The sequence below is a fragment of the Bos indicus genome, chromosome 19, assembly GCF_029378745.1.
Source record: "Bos indicus isolate NIAB-ARS_2022 breed Sahiwal x Tharparkar chromosome 19, NIAB-ARS_B.indTharparkar_mat_pri_1.0, whole genome shotgun sequence".
Taxonomy (NCBI): domain Eukaryota; kingdom Metazoa; phylum Chordata; class Mammalia; order Artiodactyla; family Bovidae; genus Bos; species Bos indicus.
Window position 1 is genome coordinate 9,743,467 of NC_091778.1, and position 20,841 is coordinate 9,764,307.

Here is a 20,841-nt window from a genome sequence, read left to right on the forward strand (position 1 = left end):
TGAGTATCCAGGTGTGAGTATCCAGATTCACTAGGAACTCAGGATGTGAGGGTTTTGGAGCTGGCCAGCAGTAAAGTTGTCTCTTTTGGAAATGTGATTTGACCTGAAGCTTCGACCTTTCTACAAAACCGTGAGTCCTGAGTCTTAGGTTCCACTGTCCATCCATTCTCTACTTAAGATACACCAGCACTAACCAGCAGACATCTGGGCCCCCCACAGTGGTCTGAAGCAGGCTAGGTGTTGAGTGTACAAGCAGAAACTGCAGTCTTCGAAGACCGGCATCACTGAAACCGACATTGGGAATGTTTGTGACACTGACTCCCTGTGAGCCCAGGGAGTGAGCTGACTCTCTCCACGTATCTCGTGCAGTGTTTGCAATGAGCCAGGCATCTCAGATGTGTCAAGACATGCTGATAGCAGGCTGAGTTTGTCCTTCCCGGCAATATATTGGTTTGTATAGGGAGACAGGAAGAAAGAAGTACCATCACATAGCTCTCTCAATCCTCCCCTAGTTTTATTAAAGTATGTCTTCTCCTTGCCTTCTGAAATAGCTTGAATTTCAGCAGAGCTTAAAAAAAAAAATGTCATATATAAAATTGATTGTCCCTGCATCTGGGTCCCTGCACCGATTTGATTTTCATTTAGTGTGTCACAGTTTTCCCAGGTTAGAGGTAATTGCTGGCCCTCTCTGTCTTCCTCTCCACCTTCAGGCTAGGCTCTGGGAGGGAAGTTTGAGCCTAGATCCCTGGGGCCCTGTGGCCGGGCAGACTGCTGGAATGTGATTCCCCCTTGCTCCGCTGGAGACGAGCTGTGGTAGCTCACAGCTGAGTGTTTCTTCTTTTTTATCAGAAGCAGGTTTAGCTCTTCAGGCCGACCTTCCCCAGCTGACCACCGGCATTAATTTAGTGTGGGCACGACTTGCAGAGGGCACGGTGAGACTGCAGATTAGGGTCCCCAACTCTGTTTGCAGGGAAGCCTCAGGCTGGCATTCCTGAGAAGCTGGCTGTTCAGAGTCAGGTCTCAGCTTTTGAGAGCCGCCTGGGGTTATGAAACCCAGCATCCACTGAGCCCCCCGTGGTAAATGGGAATCGGGCAGGTTGCTCTTGGTCTGGAGAACCCAGGGCCCCGTGAGAACCTGGAGAGCCCCCACCTTCTGCACACACACCCCTCCCGGAGGGTCCCTTGCTGACAAGAGATGCAGTCTCTGCTGCTGTGGAGTTTTAATCCCGGCAGAGAGAAGAGTGGTGGTCAGAGGCACAGTGACTCTGGTATCAGCCCATCAACAGAGCCCCTCTGCTCACTGCGTTCTCAGTCACTTTCTTTAAATCCTCTAAAACAAGCAGAACTCCCTACGATCTAGTGTGATACATTAACATGAAGAATACCACATGGGCTTATGCTCCAGGTCCTGCATTCTTCAGGAGCTTGGGGCTGGGAGCGGGCCCGTGACAGCCAGCAGCCCAGTCTCCCTGCCCTCGCGCCTCATGCAGGCGCAGTAAGGTCTGCTGGACAGCAGGTTACCTTCTGAGTTGGGCTGGGTGCAGGCGGGCCTGCTGCTGCACCTGCCTTGTCCTGAGCTGCACACACTGTCCCAGAAATGTGCTGGGGGCCGTGAGGCCCCCTCCCAAGATGCAGCCTGGCGGCCACAGATAATTCGTCAAGCGGAAGACTAAAATTGTCCTAAGGGCTGGCTCTGCCTTTTGGTGAAAAGTGAAAGCCACCAAACCAGGACCCGGGTCTGAGCCTGGGACTTGGTGGGCCCTGGCTTGTCTCAGATATAGCAACAGTTCTGTTAACAGTTCCTTTATTTGAATCAGTAATAATCCACTCTTCAGGCCTTAGAGCCAGAGATGCCCTCCCAGGAGTGCCCACCTCCGAGTCCTGGGCTCTAGCCTTCTGCCCTATGTCCAGCGGCATCATGTTGGAAGTGTACAGAAGTATCGGGGCTTCCAACCTTTCCTAGACCAGCAGTGTGGCTCTCCTGTTCCTCACTGCTCTCTCCCACAACTTCCCCACCCTCAGTGACAAATTCCACTCTCAGCCCAGCTCCTTCTGACCACAGGGCAGAACCACCTGCAGACTCGTACCCACCAAAAGGAAAGGTTTGCCATAAACCCCCCAGATGCTTCCGAGCTTTGGATCTTGCCCCTTCAGGTGAGGGTCTGAGCCTGCAGGATAGGCCTTGGAGAAGGACTCTGGGATGGCTTTCCTGGGCCAGCCATCCAGGTGTATTCCCTTGATAGGCAGGAAGTGCCTCCTTTTATCCGATGCAAAATGCCACCAACTGAAATTTAGATGCGTTTCCTCTTGTTGGCCTCCATGAGAGGTAGTGTCCTTGCTTTTCTGCCCATCCCCCCCCATTCCCCAGAGTCTTTTCATCAGGTCCGAGGTGATTGAATGCATGGTAGATGAAACAGATCCTTTTATGAATCACTTCCTGATTTGTTTGGCCAGTGAACTGTGCTATCCTATGTCAGGTTTTCCTAAACCTGCATATGCTAACCTGCCTTGTTGGGCTCTGCATAGACAATTGTTTCAAAAACGGGTGTATTTGTTCTAAACATGATGAGTTACAGGCATTCCTCTTTTGCATTTTCGCCTCAGCTCACTGAGAGTCAAGGCTGAGTAGGGCAGGACTCACGTGTCTGTCATAGATGAGGACTCTGGTGGGTGAGGGGCTGACACCCACCCAGGCAGGTAGCTGGGGATCAGGGCTGGGGTCACATTGAGGTCTTCTGACTCCAAGTCCAGAGCTCCCTTTCTCTGCACCGTAGCTGCCTCCCTGAGCATACTGCTGCCTGGACCCAGAAAGCCCAGAGAATGCCTGGGGCACAGGGCAAGGAGAGATGCCTGCCCCGGATTAAACCGCTACTGTGGACGCTGCCCAGAGCGGCCGGTGGAGAAATGACCTTGCTCCCCCACCACGAGTCCCCAAACTGCTGCTTGGTGCAGAGCTTGCCCAAGGCCACTTAATGCTCACAGCTTCTGCTACAAAAACGCCAGGGTGTTTGCAAGACACTGTCCTCTTCTGGGACAGGAGTTATAACGTCCTTTTTATATCTCAGCACTATTTATTCAGCAGTACCTACTGAGACCTCTTCCTCCCTCCCTCCGCACACACACAAACACACACACCCTAGCTGAGCAGCCTTGAGGGACGTCCCATTCCCTCTTCCTGACCTGACCCTGGCCTGGAGCATTTCTCCCCTTAAAATGAGCCTGGAGGTGAGCTGCAAGGAGACAGCCCATTGAGAAGTGATTCAGGATAACTAGCACGGAAAGCACCCTCAGGTCAGGGGCTCGAGTCGTGCTCCCCCAGCCCCCACCTGCCTGCCTCTTCTCTCGAGGTCACAGCTTGGAGGGGAGGGGCTCCTCCTTTACTGTGTTGCCAGCTGGTGTGCAGGGTGAACGTCCCCAAAGAGGAAGATCACTGTGTCCCTCTTGCCTTCCCACCATCAAACAGCGCATGTTGGTGCCCCTCCCCTTTCTTTCTCAAACTGCTGAGCTGGGTAGTGCCCTCCCGGAGATGCATGGGTTCAGGACATAGGTTGGCTTGTTAACCCGCTTTCTGGAGCCCGAGTCCTCTGCCTACAGAGAAAGAGGGAATCATTGACCGAGGAGCCCAGTGACCCGGCTCCTCTATGCCCTCAGCCCTTGAGGATGCAGGTTCCACTATCCAGAGAAAAGGGACCAGCCCAGAACCAGGGGCTCCTGGCCTGCCGCCTGCATCCTAGGCGGGGAGCCAGGGCCCCATCTTTCAGCCCTGACTGGGGGGTGTCTGCAGGGTGACGGAGCTGGGGCTCAGGCGTGAAGAGGGCAAGTGTATAACTGTGCGAGACTTAGGGTTTTAGAGCTGCATTGTAACACAGCGCCTTCTCCACAGTGATTCTGGTGTCATTGGATGGAAGAGGATAGAAGAGGGGCGATGTAGGCGCAACTGGGAGACTCCCTTCAGGCCAGCTCTCCAGCTGCAGGCCTCCTGGGCTCACAGGATGGGGAGGCTAACAGGGGTGGGCCAAATACCACCAGCCCCCCGTCTTCTGAGTCTCTGGCGGGGCGTGTTTCTAGACAGCATCCTTCCGTGAGCATGCAGCCTCCTCTCTCCCAGGCTCCTTCCACTGGCTGGGTTAGTCTCTGGGTGGCCATCGCCCTGCTGGGAGGAGCCAAGATGGAGCTCACTCTCTCCTCCTTGGCTTCTAGATGAGCATGCCCACCCTGGATCCTCATCTAGCCAGAGGAGAAAGAAGTCAGAAAGCCTTTACCTTCCACTGTGACCCCACCTCCCACCCGTTACCCTGAAACAGAGCCGGCTGGTTACTCTATTGGTTCCTTGGTATAGGAGTGGGGTCAGCTGCCTGGGTGAACCGGGAGTCAGTGTCTGAGCGCTCTCTGCTTTCCCTGGCCTGGAAAAAGAAAGTGTGTGAGCCCAAGATAATGCCGTCTGTTGAATATCTCAGCTTGATTCTTGCTTCCGTGAGTGAGAAGGGCCAAATGTTATCTGCAAGTTTAATCTCCTGTATTCAAAAATCCTGTCCCCTCTGTCTGCCAGTGCACTCCCAAATCAGCCATTCACTTGCTCTGAGCCTCTGGGATTTTTTTTTTTTTTTTTCTCTCTCTTTAACCTGTGCTTTCCATCAGCCAGTTTCTTCCTTTCTTGGCACAGCTTCCTAGGGGCCTGACCTTGAAGCCTCCTGCCCCAGATGGCCTTCCCAGGAAGCAGCTTGACTTTTCTCTGCTGAGTTGGGAGCCCAGCCCTGCTTGGCTCATTCTCCTTTGCATCTTTGCATCCCGTCTCAGTCTCCCAGCAGCCTAGCTGGGGTACATCGTCGGTCTTTTTCCATCTTGGCGACTAGTCGGTAGCAATCAATCCAAGTTTGGCTCTTCAAGCCCCCCCACCCCCCACACACACACCCAGAGGTGAGGAGTTCCAGCCACAGGTGCCCAGGGCAATGTCATGGTCCAGAGAAGATTTGCAGATGTTTTCCCTGCTACCACTGAGGGCAGATGGGCCCAGGGCAGAGGGAAATGCCAAGGATAGGTAGGAGGGAGAAGGCTGTTGTGAGGAGCACCCCCTGGAATTCAAGGAAGTGCATGGAACCCGTATTGTCTGGTTCTTCAAGATGGACGAGTTGTAGTCCAGAACTGGCCAGCCCCAGATTCACCTTGAACTTCAAAAGTCAATGAGAAATTACTTTTACAGTATAAAAAATGTTTTTTGTTGTTGTTGTTCTATCATGGAAAATAAAAGATTTAAGCTACTAAAGGGGACTGAAGAAGAGACACAGTTAACCTGGTTGACAAGCTGTGGTCCTCGCTGGGGCGGGAACGATGGAACTTGGGGAGAGTAGAGGCGGGGGCCTGCGGCAGTGTCTCCTCACCCTGCCCCCTCCCCACCACCAATCCCTGAGGAACATGTGGGTGTGAAGTCTCGTTTCCTTGTAGCAAAGGCCCAGTCCTCGTTCTTCTTTCTGATAGTCTGGAGTCTATCTGAAGATAACCAGCAGAACGCAGGCTTTTCGGTCAGATACGCTTTCGTGATAATTTGGTTCAGTCAGTATGCTCTGAATTCATACTTCTTTGTCTTTTTTTTTTTAAACAAAAGGAAAAAAAAAAAGTTTAAATCCCCCCCTTTCCTTCTACTGCAGGAGGTGAGTGTGTGGGTGTCCTGTAGCGTCATTGGCGTTCACCAGCTTTGGCCCAGAACCTCCAGATTCTCCATCCCCACCCCATCCCTCCCTCCATCCCCTGCTCTCCACCCCAAAAGGGAACCCTCTGCCACCATCATTACGGTTATGTTAAGATGCCCAAGTCTTCCATGACATATCCCATCCTCCGACCACGCTCAGTATTGACGACTTTCATTCAGGGATATAAACGGGAGGGGTGGGGAGGGAGGGAATAGCCAGTGGGGTGGGGGGAGTGGTGGGGGGAGGGAGAGCCGAAGATCTTTTTTGTCTTTTTTTTGTTGTCGTTTAAAACCAATTTGTCATTTAATGGATCCAAAAACAAGAAAAAAAGTGAAACGAAAAATTCCCTCCCCAAAGATTTTTTTTTTTCCTGGACACAAATTGCTTTGTTTCCTGTCACGTTTTAATATCAATATTAACACAATGTGTAGTCTAAAACTAGTTCCTTTGTAGTTTGCATGGGATGTGAATGCTGTCTCAACGTGCCCAAATCTAGACAAGACTGCATGAGCATCAATTCAGATGTGGAAAAAAAAAAAAAAAAAAACCAACTCTCTCTCTCTCTCTTCCATATATCTCTCTATTTCTATTGTGATAATTTGGTGGGCAGTGAAGCACCCCGGTTGGTTGCCATACTGTGTTGAATGGTTGTTTTTTTTATTCTATCTCTTTTTGGAGCTCCGAGCTTCTTAGTAGTAGCCTGGGCTGAGTATTCTTGAGTCCCTGCTGATGTCTTCGCATGGCCTTGGTTGAGTGTTAGAAGTCGGGCCTCAGCTGTTCCTCCCGAGTGTCTGGCTTGTGGTGACCGGTGCATGCCTGGCTTCCGGCCTCATACCCAGCTCTATTCTCTGCACACCAGTCCTGAATAGCTACAGTGCTCAACCGAATTTTGGCGGGCCCGCTTCCCCGGCAGGCTCCAACCCGGCGCGGCCCGGAGGCTTCCCGGGGGCCAACAGCCCAGGACCCGTCGCCGACCTCTACGGCCCTGCCAGCCAGGACTCCGGAGTGGGGAATTACATAAGCGCCACCAGCCCTCAGCCGGGCTCAGGCTTCGGCCACGGCATCGCCGTAAGTACCTCCCCGCCCCTGCCCGCCCGCCTGTCTCCTGCGGCCCGCTGGGGGGTGGTGTGCCAGGGAAGCCCCCGAGCTGGCAGGCCAGGAGCGGGCACCGGGTCCCCCGCCACACCCACGTCCGTCACCCCTGGCTGCAGCTTCTCCCGTTAGACGTTTCCAGAGCCTCTGTGTGCGTGCCACAGGTGGAGTGGAAGGAGTGTGGGCAGGTCACTCCTGGGTCACGTTCAGCCCACTCAACCCTGAACCACATGTACAACCCATTGCATCCCTGGCTGCAAAACAAAAAGAAGTGTTCCTCCCTCGAAAGCTGGTGTGTGAGACTTTAAGGAAACAGGCTAAGGCAGCTGCTGGCTCGTAGTAGACCCCTGGGGTCAGCCCCTCTGCTTGATCCCAGCCTCCTGGAGATTCAGGGGGGCTGGGACCTTGGAGCTAGGGCCCCGTCCCCGTAGGATGACAGCCTGAGTCAGTAGAGTCCTGCCTGGGGTCCTGGGGCAGCACTGGGGCCTGGATCGTAGCGTGGGGTGCAAGTCCCGTCCCAGGAGATTTCCTCCACTAATGTTTCCTACAGTCTCCGGGTTCCAAGTAAGTCCCCCTTTGCATTCTTTAGCTCCGCCCGCCCCGAAGGCCAGGTGCATTTGACATTTGTAATGCTCTGTGGTTCTATAATCTGACTAATCCAGGCAATGGAAATTTGCTTAACAGATTTGCATGCTGTTTTCAGATTGTATTGTTCTTCCCCCTCGCGGTGTGTGTGAGCATGAATGTGCCTGAGCCCACTTGCTCGCTGTCCCTTCCATTGGGGAAACCGAAAATCGGCCAACCTCGCCATCTTGGAGACAGTTTGATTTTGAGCTAAGAGGGAAGTGTCTGCTGTCCCAGGTCACATCCCTGTGGGAGAGCCCTGCCTACCGGGCTGTGCTGGGGAGAACAAAGCAAGTGCAGACGATCAGAGCATCAGGGCGGCCAGTCTCTGCCCCTGGCATTGAAAGGTCGCCCCTGCAACCCACACACATGCACGCACACACCATCTCACACATTCACACACCACACACACACACACACACACACACACACGCCTTGCCTGGCCTGTGAAGTCCGGGTCCTTGTTGAATCCCACTCCAGAACCAGTATCACTTAGGCAGTAGTTTGGTGAGTTACACCCCCTCAGATCGGCTGTAACACCTAATCGAGAGCAGTAACTAGTCAACCTAGAGCTGCATCTGTTTCAGGGATCGTCTACCACTATGTCGGACATGGTCAGCACCCAGAAACACTGACCCTATCTGTTCACGAAAACCTGGGTCTCTGACCTGTGTGCTGTGATGGTTTCTGAAATAAGCAATGTCAAGTCACATTTGGTCTGCACGGGGCTGGCCTTCTCCCCAGCTGGAGCCGTCGGGGGCTGTCTGGGGCTCAGTGCAACAGTGCCCACCGTTGGTGGCACAAGCCCCCCTCTCCTCTCATCCACCTACTCCTGGGAATCTGGCTCTCAGTTTTCCTCTGGGTGAGCGGACAGGCCAGGGTCGGGAGTCAGGGCTTGGGAGGATATCATCCTAGCCCCTCATGGCACGGTGTCTCAGAATTACATATTCATGCTGGCAACCACAGTCTAGTCCTAGCGATAATTCCCTTTCCCAGAATATGACAGTCTGTTCCCATGTATAGCGTGCTGATGACCTTAACAATTGTGCAATTTTAGGGACCTTTGATTGCAACGGCCTTTACAAATGGATACCACTGAGCAGGTGCTTCCGTTGCCACCCCACTCTGAGGTATTGCCTTTTCTGCCACGTGTCTCGCCCGCCAGGCGTGTCCGTACATGTATGCGCCCTGGGCATGCAAGTACGCACGGGCCCTGGTCCCATCGCGTCAACGTCTCTCCCTCCTCTTTCTCCACCCCTTTCTGGGGGGTGGGGGGCAACAAGATCCAGCCTTTTAATATCTCATCCCTCCTCTGGCTTAAATCATGACCCCCATTTTTCTTCCACTGTCTTTTTTTTTTTTTTCCTTTGATTCTTTCGATCCTTTTTCTCTATCTTTCCCACCTCTCATCTTTCTCTGTCTTGAAATACGATCAAAAGTGTGGGAAACTGGAAGGAGATGCTGTGCTGTGCCCATCCCAGGGGGACAGAGGCAGAGAGATGTCGGACTTCTGCCAGGCTTGGGGGCAGAGGGTGCTAAGGGTTGCCAGGCCCTCTCAGCTCCCCAGAGCTCACTGGGCTCGGCCAGTGGGGTTCATGCAGTGAGACAGCAAGACTCCATCTTTCAGTGAAAAGAAAACATTTTTGCCAGTAACTACTGAGTAATTATCCAGATTACCGCACGAAAAGCAAATTAAATTAACGACATCACCTGCGTTACATGGATTTGGATCCCTGCCAGTTTCCTAACCTTTTAAACTGAGCTCAAGTTAATTAAACATTTTTTAAATCACTTTGATGGGGATATGGAAGGGGTGGAGTGGAGGAGAGGGGAGGTTGGGGCAGTCAGTGAGGGAGCCTCTTTCCACATTCTCATTGAAGACGGGTATCCCTCATTCTCCGGAACAGCACCAGGAAGGGAGAGGGGGTTCTCTCGTGGAAGCGCAGCGTGGCCCGTGTGAGCTAGCTGGTTTTGGGTCTTGAGACAAGAGTCTGTTTCTTCGGAAGAGAGAGTGCCACAGCTGAGGCCTGGGAGTGGATCCTGCTTACAAAATCCCAGCTGGGACATGAGCACTTGTCCCTCTGGGAGAAGCAAAGCTAAGATGGATTTGCCACTTTGGTTTGCAGTCAGCAGGACGCTCCTCTTGTCGAGGGTTGCTCCAGGCCCCCGAGCCAGCCAGGACCCAGTAATGCGGGCCCAACTGGGGGACCAGGTGGAGCCAAGCTCCGTACATCTCTTGGATTTCTCTAATATTGCTCTAAGGAATCACCTCGACTAACGCAACTGCCTCTCTTAACCCAATAAACCCCGTGTGTGAGTTCTCTTCACCCCCTCGCCTCCACTTCCCTTCCAGCACTGACCCAGCCATTGCTGGCCTGCCAGAGCCAGAGGCCACTAACAGTGTGAAGGAGAGCTACTCACGACTAATTCAACTGGGTTTAGGGGTCCCAGCAAAGCTAGGCTCCTCTGAGAGCAAGGCGGGCTGATGGACCCAAGAACGTGGGGGGCTGAAGGTGGCTCCCGCCCTTGTGGGGTCAGATGACACGGGGATCAGACAGCTGCCAGTGCCTCTTCCCTCCCTGCCGGGCGGTGCAGGGCTCCCTGCCGCCTCCGGCCCCACCCTCCTCTGCAGAGCTTCCCTGCGGGTGGAGGGAGGTGAGGCTGCTCGCAGCCCAGCCTCCCGCATCCAGCTTTAGGACTCGAAAGGATGGAACAGACTAGAGAGTGGAGCTAACCACTCGCCCCCTCCAAAATGATTAAGTGGGCCAGTTGAGTCACACGGCCTCCCCAAAACACATACACACAGTCTATGCCCAGCAGAGATGACCCTCAGCCCTTTAGCACCATCCCTGAAAGGAGGGGCCCTGGCTTCCAGTCAGTTCAGGGAGAATCAATCAACAAGTCTGTGAATCCTGGGCCTGTTCTCATTTCCTAGGACCAAAGCTGATTATTATTTGTTGTGTATGTTTTTACAAGCGTCCTGACCTTGAGTCTTTTGTATGTAATATGATTTTTTTAAGTAGAAATTTGCAGTTTTAGTTACGGACAGTCCTTAACGGGCATCTCCTAAAGGCAAACACTTTTAAACATTTAGTTTAATGTTTGAAAACAGACTCTTAACCAGAAAAGGCAGTGCTAGTCACTCTGCAGTTCACCGTTCCAGCTGCAAACCCAGCGTGACCACATCTGCTGACCCCAGTTTCCACCATTGCCTCAAGAACTCTACCATAGTGTATCGAATCAGCAAATTAGCAAGCCAGCAAAATGAGCTACAGAGCTGCCCTCTTTCTCCCCAGCATCAAGCTTGGCTCAGGCTGTGACCCCAGTCAGCTGTTATTAGCCTGGCCACTTTCAAACATCCTCAGTAGCCCAAAGTAGTCATACTCTGAAAATGCTGGTTAAAAAGTTCAGAGTAAACAGTATGCCTGCCTGACATTGCTTCTTTCTCCTCCCACCCCGACTTTGTGTTCTCTTCCGGACGTCCTCGACCTCCTGTGCCCTGCAGAGCATACCTGGATGTCCAGGCAAGACTGGGCGAAGTTTCTGAGTGGCCCTTTATTTAGGTGATGTCATCAGACCTGTTCCCCCACCAGCCTCACTCCCCGTCCCAACCAGAGATGGCTCACTTCGGATCGAGGGTTGACTGCATCTCATCATCTCACGAATCTGCTGTAATATAAGACAACAGCTTTTAAATGTGTATATATCCCATGATTTTGGTTTTGTTTTGTTTTTGTTTTTCTTGATGGTTTCCCTCCCTCTTCTCTCTTCCCTCTTCTCCTTTTAAATCTCTTTGAATCACATTTGGTAGTGATTTTGACTTAGTCCAGTAGTCATATAGCTTTAATATCTAGTTAAAAGCTAACCATAGTATAATTGTTATATTAAGGTATTATTTTTTTCTTAAAACAATTTTTTTTTTGGCTTGTTTAATTCTGTTCTCACTTTTCAAGGATGCTGAGATGGTAATATTACTCTGAATATTTTGGTATCAATTCTGAGACTGTATGAATTTTCAGGCAGAATTTGAGCACACACAGAGAAGCGAGGTTGTGAAGTGCCGAGCGGGAGGTGGGCATCAACTTTCTACTCTGCATTGTATAAGAAGTGAGATGGATGTAGTAGGCTAATGAACAGACTCTCTAGCGGTTCTTTTTTTGTGGCGTCTCTTTGTTAACCTAAGTATATCTATTTTCGGCAATAAGGTAAGGACGACAATGTTTTGCGTGTCCTCCTTTTCTATAAGTGCTTTTTTTCTGTTGAAAGAGGTGATATTATAAGGTTTTTTGCAATTGTGAATTCTAAAAAAGAAATGTTGTAAATACAATTCCATTAACTACATAGAAACTATTAAGAAAGAGAGAATCAAAAATATTTTTGTGAGGGAGTCGGTCCCAGGCAGTTTGATGCTCTGTGGGTGGAGGAGGGGAGGAATGGTAACCGAGTCAGTGACTGAGACGGATGAACACCCAGCTGCCAGGCCGACCCCAGGACAGGTTAGAACACTGTTTAGCTCCTCTTGTCTGTGTGATAGACCTAAGAACTGTATTAGTGTCATACCAGCATATTAACCTCTCGTCTGTGCACAGCTTCCAACGTTACCGTCTAGTTAGATTTTTATTTAAAATATGAAAAACTGCTTTTCCCAAGACGTTTTTTAAAAACAAAGCTACAATTTTAATATTTAACATATTTAATGTTTCAAAGCACACCAGGTTTGGCTTGGGTGGGGAGGGGTGGGGGGACATTCTTTTTCAGTCTTAATTTTTAAATATTTGATCATTTTCTATTGTCCAATCATTTCAGCACCTCCAAAGGTCCCTAGGACACTTTGCCTCTCTCCTCCCCCTGTCCCCCCAGCCGCCCCCCAGCTCCGGGGACCCATGGGCCAGGAGTGGATAAGCCTGCATTAATGAAATCTTTTCTCCATTCACTTTCTATTTACCAATTAGGAAAGCAACCTTTTGGTTTATATATTTTTTTTAATACCTCAGTGCTGCAAGTATCACCAGAGAGGCTATGAAAGAATTTTTTTTTAATTTATTGTAGATGTAAACAGAATTTTAAAAAGTAAAAAGTATAAACATCGCTGCACTGTGACTGGTGGGAAAAACTGACCGTTTCCTGTTTGCACATGTTTAACATTTGGCTGTTATAATATATGGTCCTCGGTTGGGGAAAGATACTTATGATGAAGGATATTTTTTAATTTAACTTTTTTTTAATATTGGTAATAGGTCGGCAACAGCAACTATAGAAGTACAACTCAATAGATGGCATTAAAACATATTGTAGTGTGGATATATATTTTTTTCTTTTTTAAAATGTGATATTGACGTTTTATTAATATTTTTTAAATTGTTACGTTTATAAATTTGGTACTTAAGGCACAGCCAGTATGAGACACTGAATGCGACATTTATTATAAAGAGCTGCTGCACTCCTATTTTTATAAATTTTACTAACAAAGTAGACTAATGTAGACATTCACAGACATGGTAGGGTAAAAGCATCTTCAAGCAAAAGGCTCCAAAATGCTAACTCAGAAAGAAAGAAAAAAAGCCTTTTTCAATTCTAATTAAACAGCAACATCTTTTTTTTTTTTTTTTAAATCATGTTCTTTGTTTTTTCCAATAAAATGTTAGGTTGTTTGGTGAAGGTTTGTTTTTTTGTTTGTTTTTCTTTCTTTCTTTTTTTATTTCCAAACAACCAGGTTAAGTAAAATGCTGGGCGCTTTTAAAATATCAAAACTTGTTCAAGTAATAAAATAACAAAATAGAAGTTTTATTTAAAAAAAAAGAAAAAAAAAAGAGACAATAAATTCCCAGAAATTCAGTGTCTAGACTAGGGAATTTAATTACTATTTTGTCCATGTTGGTGATGTACTGTACTAGCCTTCCTTTCTCTGCATCCCCCATCACCTCATAGAAGACTCTTTGTTGATCATTGTCTGTTAATACTGTATAAAATGGCTATCTTGTAAGCGTGCTGTCCTGGTACTAGTGTAGTGACTTTTTTTCTCCTCTTTCTTCTAGTACATATTGATAGGTATAACGTAATTAAGGTTTAAAAAAATTAGACATAGTTATTCAGATTTAGGACCAGTAAGGATAGAACTTTCTCTTATTTATGAAAAAAAAAATGCTAATAATTTTGGGGCAGTTTTTTCCTTTCATTTTTTTTTTTCAATTTCAAGTTTTCATTTTATTTTTGCTGATCTGATGTGGTTTCAACTAACCCAAGGTCTCACGATGTTCAGATGCCGGTAGACTCTACGGCGTTTTGTAGATTCCCACCCCACCCCCCCCAGCTGTGAAGGGGTGTGCCATACTACCTTAAATGCTAATGCTAGATATGCAAAACTGGATTTTTTTAATTTATTTTTTAAAAGAGGGAGGCATGGTATATTAAAATGATTTTACTAAGAGAAAAAAATATTTTTTTAAGAATGCTCAGAAGAAATTGATAATCTGTGTGAATATGTTTTAGATGTTTATAATACCTTTTGAAGAGACCCAGTAGCCCATAGCACAAATCTCGTGGAAATCTGATATGTTTTAATGTGGCTACCTAGGTTAAGGTTCACATTAGTCCCCCACTCATCTAGAAGTCCATTTTGAAAGATTTTTGTGAATTATTTTAGCACTGATGTTCAGCCTTGTCTTTGTGTCAGTTAAGCTCAATGGCGAACATGGGAACCACCTTCCGCCTTCCCTGGGGGAGAAACCCTCTTGGCTGATGGCTTTTCCCCGGAATCATAAAGCAGCCACCGGGTGACTTTCTGGCTTCTAGATCCATCTGCCTGGGGCCCCCAGACTCCTCTCCTCCCACTCGGGGGCGAGTGGGCACATAAGCTCCTGGACCGATTCCTGGTTCTCCCTGGACGTGGAGCTGACGGGGCTGACCGAGTTCTGGGTCTCCTCTCCAGGAGCTTGCACCCCTGGTCTGTGGCCTTCCTCACACCCACTGGGAAAACCAGACAGCCTCACTCTATCCCAGTCGTTCATGGGCTTGATTCAAACGACGTCCCAACAGGCCTTTGCGTTTCTCTCCTTCATAACCTTCATCTTAATTTGAACTCGTAGCTTGGACTTTAAGGTAGCATGGCTCTATTGCTGTCAATTTAATGTTTCACTGCACAGCAATTCACAGCCAGTGAATGTTACACACATCTTGCTAGACTAGTATAAAAATCATTGGGTAATTGTTGGTTCTAATGACCTGAAAGGTGTTCAGTTTTTGTTTTCAATTTTGTTTTGGTTTTGTTTCTTGGTTTTTTCTTTTCTTTTTTTTTTTTTTTTTGTTTCTTTTTCATTTGGGGATTTTGGGGAAAAAAAAATTTTTTTTTTTTTGGTTCCAAATAGAAAAACAAAACCTATTTTGATCTTTAGTGCAAACGAGGGCTAGGGACTTAGCCACCACCGCCCACCCACACTGCTTCATTCTGCCATTCACTCACTGCAGCATAATCAAGAATAAAGCAATATAGTTTACTACATTTTTTTAATTGAAGGTCAGCCATGCTTTCTGTATTATATTGCATATGAAATTGTTTACAAAAGAAACACTAACTCATACTTCTCTCTATTGGTTGGGAGTGGCTCACAGGGACAGAGGGAGGCTGGGGAGTTGGGTGGGGAGGGAAGAATGTTTTTCTTTCTTGAATGTGCTTTGCAAGCCAGGCTATCTTCCAAGGAAGGCTGAAGCAGGGTTGGGGGTTGAGGGCGGGGGCAGAGGGACAGATGCAGGCAAGCACATGGAAGAGAGACACTGGCGGGCTCCCCCCACACCTCTCCACCCGGCCCCCCACTCCAAACAAAAAGAAGCAGAAGTCAGCTCAGCCCCGTCCTGAGCACAGACACTACCCAAGGAGACGCTGTACGTTAAGCAATACTTTAATACCGTAATGTTTGTTTTCTTTCTTTTTTTTAACCAAAAAAAAAAAAAGTAAATAAACTAAAACAAAAATATATACATAAAAACCCACCCCTCTGGGGAAGCAACCTGAATCCAAACACTTGGCTATCAAATAATCAGAATGTATTGTCTCAGATAGGAGTTTTTTCCTAGGAGGCAGGGGCACGTGGGGGGCTGGGGATGGAGACTGAGAGACAAAAGTTTCCAGAGCCTTCCAGAAGGCTCTCTGCTACTGTATTCTGTACATACTGTACCATCCTCTGTGGAATCTGTGAGTGTCCTTTGAGTAGCGTGGGCTAGCCAATCTGCCGTTCATGGTGTGTTGTAAACTCGGAATTCCATATGTAATAGGATGCAAGTCTAAGCGTTTCATGTGGACATCAATGTATCTAAATAAAACTTTCCCTAGCACTGTGGCTGACCTCACCCTTACTTTTATACTTTAGTATGAAACTGATGACAACTTTGGTAGTGAGTATTTTTTTTATATATATACATATATATGTATCTATATATATATATATCTCAAGCATCTTTCAGGTCTTTGTGTGTGGCTTTCTTAAAGCCCTGTTGTAAAAAATTACTATGTGGATGGCAGTCTCTCACATCACAGATGTGGAAAGTATAATTTTATATTTGTATTTTCAAATAAATAAGTTTGTGAAAGGTTTCCATCCTCTACTGTGGTCCAGAAATCAATGTGTTTGTCTGACAAAAATAAAATAAAATAAACTGTTTTGAACAGAGTTGTTTGATGTTCTTTCACGTATGGATGGGAAGACCCTCTGGAGTAGGAAATGGCAACCCATTCCAGTATTCTTGCCTGGAAAATTCCATAGACAGAGGAGCCTGGTGGGCTCCAGTCCATGGGGCCACATAGAGTTGGACACTACTGAGTAACTGAACAATACAAAACAATACCCATGTGGAGGAGGGCTCAGTGGGAGAGCGGAGCTGGGGATTGGGGAGGGGAGGGTGTCACTGGTCACACCTGCCTCCTGTCACCCTGATCTTGGGTGGCCTCAGCCTGCAACTGCTTGAAGCAAGGCCTAGATTGCCAGCCAGAGACTGAGGCCAGGTCACGGTGGTGAGAGCGCCGGATCCTATCCACTACACCCAATGGTCAGTGACAAGGGCCCTGGCCCTTCGGCTTTGCTGAAAAGAATTTCCACAAAGATGGAAGGTAGTGTAGCAAGTATAGTATTTATCAAGAGGAGAAACACACACAGTACATTTGGGTAGACACACGAGTGGACTCCAGGAGAGTGAGCCTCTGAGTCGCATCCTCATGGCAGTTTGAATTACTATTGTTGCAGGAAGGGGGACCCCTTCAGGGCCCGAAACTGGGTTCTTATCTAGCACCCGGAAATGAATTGCCCGAGGAGACACATGCGCTGACAAGGCAAGAGATTGTATTGGGAAAGGGCACCCGGGTGGAGAGCAGTAGGGTAAGGGAACCCAGGAGAACAGCTCTCCCACGTGGCTCGGTTTTATGGTGATGGGATTAGTTTCTGGGTTGTCCTTAGCCAATCATTCCGACTCAGGGTCCTTCCTGGTGGTGCAGCCTTGTTCAGCCAAGATGGATGCCAGAGAGAAGGATTCTGGGAGGTGAATGGACAGGTGGTGTCTCCTTTTAACCTTTCCCGAACTCTTCCAGTTGGTGGAGGCTTATTAGTTCCGTGTTCCTTACCAGGACCTCCTGTCATAAAACAACGCATGCAAATGGTTACTATGGTGCCTGGCCAGGGAGGGCGGTTTCAGTCAGTGTGCTTCCCCTGACACTATTATGGGGTATTTCTTCCAGTTTCCTCTAGCCAGTCATTCTAATCTGCCTGGTTCACAGTCCATATTTGGTATATCTCAGGATCCTCCCACATGTGCTTACACATCTCTTAGCTAAGATGGGTCCTACCGCAGTGGCATCTGGGTAGAGCATCCATTCACACGGCTCCCCTTCTGGCCTGCAAGGAGCCTTTTCTATGCATATGTGGTGGTGGCGGCAGGGGGGAGGGGCAGTCCTCCTGACTTTGGGAATGAGAGGTACGTGGCCTGGGGAGGGCCCAGCCTTTTCCCTTAGTTGTCCTGCTATTCTCGTTTTGGAGTTGGGGTCAATAGAGAATGAATCTCCAATTGCTTTACCCTGAGGGGGCCCATCTGCCTCCTACGTCAACCCCTCAGCCGGGTCACGGGGCCTCCAGCATAGAAGCAGCCCTCACCCTGTCCCCAGGGAGCCTGTGGAACTTTCATGTGTGTATGTGTGGTGATTATTTTATTGAAGCATAGCTGATTTACAATGTTGTGTTACTTTCTGCTGTACACACTCATATATATATATATAAGTATATATATACATGTATCTTTTCCATTGTGCAACTATTTTACGACGCGATAAGAAAGCATTGCAGTGGAAGAGCAGGTAGAGAGCACCTCAGAACCCATGGGTGAGCAGGAAATAGGCACCATGGCCCTGTTACATCGCAGGACTCAGACGGTGGAAGTGTGCAGGAGCAGTTGAGGTGGCTGGCTCACGCAGTTGAGAGCAGTTGAGGTGGCTCACTCACACAGTTGAAGTGGCTGGCCTCAGTGAGTTCTCAGCTGCCTGCAGGAGACGGCAGTGAACCAACTTCTGTGTCTCTTGAGTAGGGGCTGAAGGAACCTTGCGTTTGCCCTCGAGGAGTTCAGAGTTTTGCCTAATGACATGAATGTTGTAGAATCAGAAAGTTAGAGATGTAGAAACAGATACTTCTCATGGCTGAGAGAAAACAGAATTAAGATTCAGTTTGCTGAGGGAAAGTCCCAAGACCTGGTGGGAGCATTCAAGGCATGATCTAAACCAGATCTGAGCCAGAGGGATTTCTTGGCTTTTAAAGTGATTTGTTGGAGAAGGCAATGGCAATCCACTCCAGTACTCTTGCCTGGAAAATCCCATGGATGGAGGAGCCTGATGGGCTGCAGTCCATGGGGTCGCAAAGAGTCAGACACGACTGAGCGACTTCACTTTCACTTTTCACTTTCATACATTGGAGAAGGAAATGGCAGCCCACTCCGGTGTTCTTGCCTTGAGAATCCCAGGGATGGGGGAGCCTGGTGGGCTGCCATCTATAGGGTCGCACAGAGTCAGACATGACTGAAGCGACTTAGCAGCAGTAGCAGCAGCAAGGTGATTTGTAAGCAATGAAGTATAGGTTTGTAGCTGCTTCCTCAAGACCTTGAGTATAAGCCGTAGTCCACAGGGCATGTCTTCTGTGGATCCCTCTTCCAATTTCCTGTCTCCTGTTTATTCCAGCTTTATCATATGGACATTTCTGCTACACCAAGTGCTGAGAAAAGATGGTAGAAGGTTCCCCTCTTTATTTAAGCTTGGAGACAGAGAGTTTGGTATCTAGCCCACCTCTTGTGTGTCCAAAGGCAAAGCCTCAGCATTCTGCAGTGTTTTGTTAAACTGAGGACAGGAGAGAAGGAAAGTATAACATAAACCCTGCTGTCCCACAGAAATGGAAGACCTGTAAGAAAGTATTTGAGAAATGGCTTCCTAGCATTCTGAGAGGAATGGGCCAAAGACATGGAAAAGATCATTTTCTCAGATCATTTTTGATTGCTCAGCCCAAAACCTAGTCCGAAGCCTAAGGAGAAAGTGGGAAGCAGGAGCACCAACTGCCCATGTTTTCCTGTTCAAGGAGGGCAGGTGATTTGGGTATGGTTCTACTACTGCTTTGGAGAAGGAAATGGCAACCCACTCCAGTATTCTTGCCTGGAGAATCCCATGGACAGAGGAGCTTGGTGGGCTACAGTCCACGGGTTGCAAAGAGTCGGACACGACTGAGCGACTTCACTTTCACTACTACTGCTGAGTGGCAGAACTGAGAACCCAGGACATCCTGCCCCTGGGCTCAAGCCTGGTAACAAAGGTCAGTTACCAGTGTTGAGTATGCCTGGTTGCCTGAGCCCGTGAACTGTACCCCAAAAGAGGCAGAAAAATATCAATCACAGAGAAAACCAAACTTCAGGGAGGAATAGAAAAATACATAGAATAGAAAGCTAAGCGAAAACTTGGAAAAACAAGAAATGCCACTGTTAAGATAAATACAAGTATAATAAGCAAAGTAAGGAATTTGGTCAAGGGAATCCATCATTGTCTAACAAATGAGAATGGATTGAATTTGCTGCCACTACAAAACAGAGGGATGTGTTTAGAAAAGCAGAACCCGGCAATGTGCCATCATGAAAACTCACTTAAATGATAAAGAAAGATGAAAACAAAGGGATAGCAAAGGGGAAATAGGCAAATGCAAACAAAAAAGGGCACGAAGTGAAATGCCAATATTAGACGAGGGTGGTATTTAACTTTGAAAGCACTCCACAGAGTATTCTGTAATGATAAAAGACTCTAGCTAAAGAATTGGGGAATTCCCTGGCGATTCAGTGCTTAGGACTCTGAGCTTTCACTGCCAAGGAGATTCTAGTACACCTTTCTCAGAACTAGATATTTTCAACAGACAAAAATAAAGACATGGAGGAATAATGCAATTAGCAAAAGATCATGTAGCATCTTTTAAAAAAATGTACATTTTTGTTTTATATCCATATGTACAATAATCAATACTCAGCCAAAATAATAAGTATTGTTATTATTAATTAATTGTGAACAATAATTACTAATACTAATATTAATTAACTTTAAAAAGTAGCAATTTTATAGTGTACATTCCTTTATCATAATCCAATAAAATTAGAAACAAAGTATGGCTATAACCATTATAGTTCCACAGGAATTAAGAAGCACAATGCCATACATCCCGTCCTTGGATCAAAGAGGAAAATTGAAGAAAACATAACTTGTCTAGAAAGCAGCAAAAAACGCACATTATACATGAACCTATCAGTCAGTTGAGTTCAGTTCAGTCTCTCAGTTGTGTCTGACTCTTTGCGACCCCATGAATCCCAGCACGCCAGGCCCCCCTGTCCATCACCAACTCTCGGAGTTCACTCAGACTCATGTCCGTTGAGTCAGTGATGCCATCCAGCCATCTCATCCTCTGTCATCCATGAACCTATAACACACAGCAAAAGCTGTACTCAGGGGAAAAAGCATAGCTTTAAAATGCCTTCAGAGGAAAAATGGTATATTGTTATTCATCTTAACCTAGCAAAAAGTGCCTAAAAAACTAGAATGATGCAACTGATAGAAGCTGACAGCTATAAAATAGAAAACAACAAAGACATAGAAGGGATAAATAACTCCAAAAGTTGGATATTTCCTAACGCCAATAAAATAGACAGATCATCCTAAATACGAGAGAAAAGAGCAAAAATAAACAACATAAGGAACAAGAAAGGAAACAGCCACAAGTAACAGAAAAGAATACTTATGACAACAAATCTAAAAATTTTGATGAATTTGAAAATTTCCTATCTGCTATATAAGTTACTGAAACTGGTGAGATGTAGAAAGTCAAAATAAATTTAATACTGAGAAGATAGCAAAAAAGTAATTAAAGATATAATATTGAAATATAGACTA

At 47.4% G+C, this 20,841-nt stretch overlaps 1 protein-coding gene across 12 annotated transcripts in view; it reads left to right on the plus strand.

Moving 5' to 3' along the window:
* Positions 1-16,062, plus strand: part of MSI2 (musashi RNA binding protein 2) — a 406,300-nt gene extending 390,238 nt beyond the window's left edge. For 5 of the 12 annotated variants that reach the window (XM_070774271.1, XM_070774282.1, XM_070774283.1 and 2 more), the window contains 3 exons: positions 6,547-6,755; positions 8,461-8,533; positions 10,909-16,062. In XM_070774271.1, coding sequence (XP_070630372.1) covers positions 6,547-6,755; positions 8,461-8,502 — 251 coding nt within the window. In that variant the 3' untranslated portion in view covers positions 8,503-8,533; positions 10,909-16,062. Of the gene's footprint in view, positions 1-6,546; positions 6,756-8,460; positions 8,534-10,908 lie in introns of those variants that run through there. The other 7 variants (XR_011562222.1, XM_070774275.1, XM_070774273.1 and 4 more) reach the window with 5 other exon arrangements.
* The last annotated feature ends 4,779 nt before the right edge of the window (positions 16,063-20,841 follow it).